The sequence below is a fragment of the Folsomia candida genome, unplaced genomic scaffold, assembly GCF_002217175.1.
Source record: "Folsomia candida strain VU population unplaced genomic scaffold, ASM221717v1 Fcan01_Sc023, whole genome shotgun sequence".
Lineage (NCBI taxonomy): Eukaryota > Metazoa > Arthropoda > Collembola > Entomobryomorpha > Isotomidae > Folsomia > Folsomia candida.
Window position 1 is genome coordinate 155,386 of NW_019091215.1, and position 6,379 is coordinate 161,764.

General features: G+C 33.1%; 1 protein-coding gene across 2 annotated transcripts; it reads left to right on the forward strand.

The window, feature by feature from the left end:
- The first annotated feature begins 227 nt into the window (after positions 1–227).
- LOC118438625 lies at positions 228–4,768 on the forward strand. Of its 2 annotated transcripts, XM_035859162.1 has the most exons (6): positions 229–3,401; positions 3,467–3,583; positions 3,644–3,775; positions 3,832–3,917; positions 3,995–4,217; positions 4,319–4,768. In XM_035859162.1, exons 1-6 carry the CDS (start codon positions 3,227–3,229, stop codon positions 4,471–4,473), a joined length of 888 nt encoding a protein of 295 aa, XP_035715055.1. In that variant the 5' UTR covers positions 229–3,226; the 3' UTR covers positions 4,474–4,768. The 2 variants fall into 2 exon arrangements, with proteins under 2 accessions (XP_035715054.1, XP_035715055.1); XM_035859161.1 differs by having other exon boundaries at positions 228–3,401; positions 3,467–3,775.
- The last annotated feature ends 1,611 nt before the right edge of the window (positions 4,769–6,379 follow it).

A 6,379-nucleotide genomic window follows, 5' to 3' on the forward strand; every position in this document is an offset into this window, starting at 1 on the left:
CAACATTCCTTCATTACTCAGTTTATTCAAAATCCAAAGTATTAGGTGAATTTCTCAACTTTCCCTTTGTAATAAGCATTGAGTTAAAAGTGAATGATGAAAAAAGTATTCATTCATTATTTACCCGTGTGAAAATGAATATGGCGAATTCGGCAGGATTCGGCAAAATCATCCTGCATAAACCATTCTGCACAAAACTTTATGGAGTTTTCTGCACAAATCTAACTCAAGATTCGGTGAATAGAATATGCAGAAAAATGTTTGCAGTTTTCTGCATAAATCGAAAAACGACAATTGACTAGTGATTTCTGCGGAGCAATTTCTGCATAAATTTTTATGTTAATTTATAAAAGTTATAAAATGCGTAACAAATATATTTATTTGCAAGTTTTAGAAGAAATTATTTTATTCAAATTCTACCGTATTCATCAATTGTGTTGCAATGGACAAACTTCCTTGGTTATCATGTTGACCAATGAACTTAAAATTTTCAATATCCGAAGGTAAATAAATTTGAACATTATTGCTTACATAGTTAATTTTAAATGATTTTGGAGAATTCGAATAATCAATAGTACTGCATCTTTTTACAAAAACCAACGCATTGCTAACACCACTAAGTATGATAATTTTAAATATAACAAACAATTTTCCATTAATTTTTACAACGGAGTTGACATGTTGTTTTGTATCACTACTACAAACATTAACAAACAATTTTTTATATAAAATACAGGATTTAAAACTAAAACCTTCAGAATGTTGATGACCAATAATTTTAAGCTTAGCTTTTTCAGAGGTACTAAAAATATACAATTTTTTGCTTCCTAATAATCTACAATTATCAATGGAATAAGAATTTTTAAAAAATCGCTTGCATTCAAGCAAAGATTCATGAAATTGCTTAGCCCCTTCACTTAAAAATTCCACTTCTCCGAGACTGTAGACCTTTTGGGTGCAAATAGCTCGATTAACAATTTGAGTACTGATTTCTCTAGTACCACAAAAACTATTTTTGAGAATACCATTGTAATTTTCAAACTGAAATAGAGAATATCCCCAAAGTGGGCCCCATTTTCTCACATTTTCCGCTGCGTGGGTTAATAAATGAACATTAAAAGAACAATAACTTTGGCCATAGAGGTTTGGAATAAGCATTGAAAATTCTTTGATTAATATTTCTGCTACCAATATTTCATCCATTGTTACACTATCTTGACACAAAATCGAAATGGAATCTACAAGTTTAGCAAAGTGTTTTAAAAAACAATCTTGAAGAATTCCTTTTAGCAGCGGCACCGCAATTAGCATCCAATTTTTCCATTCGTGTGCCTTCCAATATTTAATGCTGCTGAGATCCCTTATTGTCCTGCTGCAGTTCTTGGGAATTTTGCATCTTCTTAATTTTTGATTTATTTGATTTTCCTTATTTCCAATGTAAAAGATTTCCTGATGATTCTTGGGCAAAATCCAGGCAAATGTCAACATTCGTACGACTCCCAGTAAAACAGTGTGCATGTAGTCAAAAACGAAACCATCGACGATTGAAAAATGTGGAATTTTCAAGAGAGGGGAGGCCAATTTAATTCCATAACGATTTGAAATAGATGATCCAGTTGATAGCAAGTCTCGAAGTTCCAAAAGCTGATTCAAAAAATGTTCCTTGTTTCGATTCGCAGCAATTTCAGTTGGCGGAAAAATCCATTTATGACTTCTGTCCCCTGTGGACAAATTGAGCCCTTTAGCCTGACACCATGGACAACTATACTCCCCATTGAATTGATTAATTCCTTGCAAGGGGGCACGAGCGACGGAATCGGCTGCAAGCATTGGGAAAAATATTTTACTTTTAATTTCCACCCCATTAAAATTCCATTGGATTCCTTCCTTTGATAATTGATTTGATTGATTAATTAGTGGGTCAAGAAAAAGTTTGAAATTTGGCTTGCTATCATTAAACCACAATCCAGCCAAAATGGTGTGCTTTCTTCTTAAATCGTAATCCAATTCGTTGATTGAAAGAAGTAGAGGCCAAATGCATGACTTGGAAGAGTTGAAAATCGAAACGCCGTCCGTGTTGATGCAACAAGTTATGTCAAATTTTGATAACTTTAACTTTTTATATGCTTCTCCATCCATTATTCCGGATGACTCGTTATTATTAAATTGACGTTTGGCAAAATTCTTTTTTAAACATTGTGCAATATTTTTTCTCTCCAATAGTTGCTTCATGATTGTTGCAATGTCAAATGACACGAAAAAGTTGCCGTCCTTTGTAGCATTCCTTCCAGACTCTTGACAACTGGCGCAACTTCCGTTTGTCTCCAAAATATTTTGACAATTGGAGCAAAAGGGGATCTTTTTTGCCTGATCGTAGCAAGGATTCAGTTTTTTGCTTAACAAGTAGACAGATGAAGGAATTGTTTCCCCTTGTGGGAGGTGAAAATTGATTAAGGTCAAGAGGTCTGATAACGCTGATTTGCTAATTTTGTGTCGAAAGGCATATCCAAAAATTAACAAGCAGCTTTCATTTGCAGTTAGTTGAGAGTTGGGGAAAATTGGTTGAGATTGGGATTTTTCTTCGCTCTGTGAACAAATAAATCATGGGGTCATATTATATTAATTATTATTTATAAACATACTTATCTTACGTCATCATATTCTTCGTCACTGGATAAATCATCAATCCCTGGCATTGAATTATCATTATAAGCAACAACCTGTATGAAATAAGAAGAATGTAAACTATTGTAATGCCAATAAAAAATTTAAAAATACATTATCATCCAGATTGGTTTCTTCCTCATGTTGTGGGCTATTGCCGTTGACCTCCTGTGTATTTTGAGTTTCATGTTGATTATCCAAATTACGACGAACGCCCTAAAAAACAAAAAATGCTGTTGCTTAACAAGTTTCAACTAAAAATTATTTTATTACCTTTTGACTAATTCTGTAACGCGTTCGGCGAGGGACGAAAAGTGACCTACTTGACCCACCAGTTGGAGTAAAATATTTTTTATAATTTTTTCGTGTTGACATTATTATTTAATTATTAATTATTGAATTAACTTTTTATATACGTACACATCGTAAACTTATTATTTTGTTTAATTCAATAATTGAAGACTAAATACTGCCCTAAGCCCATGCCAGCGAAGTTTAGTATTTCACACATGGTCAAAACTTTTAACTTTTTTCTTAAAAAATAAACTTAACATAAAATAAAATGTCGTTTTTATTGGTCGAATGGTCAGAAGATGACTTTAAGACATATTCTGTTGTGTCAATTGACCAATTAGAAGACGGAATTTTGCGTGCGAATCCTGGAAAACTTGTTGGAACTGTCGTTGCAATTAAATGGAAAAGGAACTCTATCCATCGTGGTCTCGTTTTACAAATTGGTAATTATTTTCATTATTTTCGAACAAATTAAAGTGATATATTTAAAATAATATATTTTTTAAAGGGAAACACAAAAATCTCTCTTTGGAAGCTGACAAGTTAGCCGTAAAAGCAGCTGACGAAGCTTCAATCATTAAAGAAAAAGACAAGAGCAAATTTGATAACTCTTCAGGAATTAAAAGTAATTTTTGCAATATATTTTTTGAAATTCTAATTTTATATGAATTAATATTTTTTCCAGTGCAAAAATCTAAAAACCGAGCCAATGAAATTACAGAAATTGCATCCCAAATTCCTTCTTCTCAATCAGTTGACATGAGTTTAAATGCGGAATTTGCTGACCCTCCTTTGGATAACGAAACAGTATCAAAAGGTGTTATATAAGTATATAATACTTCTATTTACAAATTAATTGATTCGGATTTTCAGAGAAGTATGATCGTCTCAAAGGACGTCACGATAGGTTGAAGGAGAAATATCGCGAGTTGAAAAAATTGGTAGAGAATTCTCACGAAGTAAGTCATATGTGCGTATCTACATTCGCAATGGAATGATTTTAAATAACATTTCTAAGTGACATAAATTTTTTAAGGTTGAATTATATGAAGGGTCTGGAGTTACATTGCCAGCTGCTGAATTAGCTTCGATAAAGATTATGTCGAATAAACCAACAACCCTGGCCAGGAACTTGTTTCGTCGACTTTTCTCTCCGGAAGAACTAGCGAGTCATTCCCTAAATGGAAAAATTTGTAATGCAAACCAATTAGCTCCCCCACTTCCAAAAATTGACACAGCCAAATCTGATGCAGTAATTAGTAAGTGGCAAATTAAATTCTACAACAAAATCATATCAAATTTTACAATATGTATAATTTATTTATTTTTGATTTACTAATTACGGATTCCCTTTTTCCAGAATTTGTTCTTAAAGAAGAAGGATTCGACAACTCACCAAATGCTGACATTAATGAGGCCAACAAATCGTTTTTGAAGAACAAGAAGGCGGTAAAGCGAGAGATTAAGAAATCTCTATCGGATTTCCTTAGAGAGTGTAAGAAACGAAAAGATTAAAATATTTAAAAATATTTTTGCTTTAATAGTTTGTGAAAAATTCTAAAATAATTTAAAGAATTAAATAAATATCTTTTGACGAATGAATTCTACCAAAAGTTTTATGCCTAATTTATTCTGCACAAAAGTGGGCCAATTTTAGCTCCTAAAGTTTTATGCATAAACAAAACTGCAGAAATTTTTCTGTAGCTAGTTTTCTGGCTAAAATTTTCTGTACAAAAGTGGGCCAATTTTAGCCATAATTTCTGCCGAATTCGCCACTATATTTTCTGCAGAATTTGGCTCATTTTTTTCACACGGGTATTCACATGAATTGAATAGATATTCATTGAATATTCATTCAAATTTTGAATGAATAATTTATTCATTTATCATTAAATGAATGATTGTGAACAGGTATGACTGTGACAGACGATTTCTCCAGGTGACGAATGTCAAGAGAGTTATAAGTTCGTCAGTTAGAAATTTTAATTTTGCAATTTTTGGATAAAATTTACACAGAATCAATTTACATTTAAAGTTTTTTACCTTGTAGAAACCAATTCCCTGGATAATTATGTCGAGAAGATCGCCCATTTCTTCTCCACCCACTTGAGGATAACCTCTTATCTAATGATTCCAATGTTGACTTTAATTTTCTGGATTAGGCCATGCTCCCCGCCATTTCTGGGGTCACTGTTCTTAGCCAAATGTGATATTTCGTCCGTTCAGAGGAAAGTTTATTATGTTTTTGGCATTATTCTACAATATTTTTGTTACTTTGTTGTCGTTAACTTTGTGTGTTTTGTGCTTCTACATTTGTTCATCTTACCAATCGTGTGTTTCTTCTTATGCGTCAGGAACTTGGAGGGGTAAGAGCAACTAAAATTATTTTATTTAAATAGATTTTCTTAATTAAATACGTCATTCGGGGTTTTAATAAGGTTAACTATTAGGGTTGCGACCTTAGGACACTTGGTTTTTGATATAAAACCTAAGTGTCTCAGTTCCCAAGGTCGCCACTCTATGTACCTAATGAAAACACAACTGAAATGTTGTCATGGTGATGGTGATGTATATGTACATAGCTTCTCCTTCAAAATAGTGATAATTAACGGCTGCCTTAAATAACTTATCAGTGACGTTTTAGTGGAACACACTTTAAAATAATTGATTATCTACTTTACTTAAGAAAGGCGAGTGTATCGCTGCTGGCTGGGTGGGTGGTTCAGTTGAGAATTTAGCCTCTCCTTCTCTCTCTCAACTCTGCAGCGAGAGAAGATAGATGATAACTTCATTAATGTTTCGGTCACGGGCTTTTTTACCGTCGAATGACGGGCGTCAAAACTAGTAAAATCATACGACACAAAAAATAGAATAAAACTTGTTAAATGTTGTAGTAAATTCTCACAAGTTTGAGCGAGTTTACCTCGAACTTGAATGAATTTAATGTGCATTTGGATAAGGCTTACTCAACTTTGTAAGGTTTGTTTGTTTGTTTAGTTGTGTCATCTCATTCGTCTTATTCTAGTCAATGTCAACTTTCCCAAGCTTGTTTTTGCTTTGGCAAGAAGAACATAATTATGTTATGCAGACATTTTTGCAAGAAATAGTAGAATTGTCACTTTTGAATTTCAGGCAGATTATGTAAAATCGCTAATCTTTATCACCTCTTATATGTATTTGTTTGCAGATCAGAGCATCGTCGCAACTTCTCTCGTCTTATAGTACGCTATCAATACCTGAAATTGTTAGAAATTCAGTTCAACACTATATTCCGATCCTTTTTCTTTCCATGTGTCTTATCAACGTTGACAATTGTGATAACGACCTTTACCGTGATTTTGATTCGGTTGTGGAGAAATATAGCCACTAATCCAGCCCTACTAATTGTTCCGGTTGGGTATTTCAACGCTGTCCCGATCTA

Excerpts from the sequence above, each read along its gene's own strand:
- LOC118438625 (XM_035859161.1), top strand. The coding sequence starts at position 3,227 with ATGTCGTTTTTATTGGTCGAATGGTCAGAAGATGACTTTAAGACATAT. Across the intron at positions 3,402-3,466 it reads TGGTCTCGTTTTACAAATTG|GGAAACACAAAAATCTCTCT; the intron begins GTAATTATTTTC and ends TATTTTTTAAAG. Across the intron at positions 3,776-3,831 it reads TAACGAAACAGTATCAAAAG|AGAAGTATGATCGTCTCAAA; the intron begins GTGTTATATAAG and ends TCGGATTTTCAG.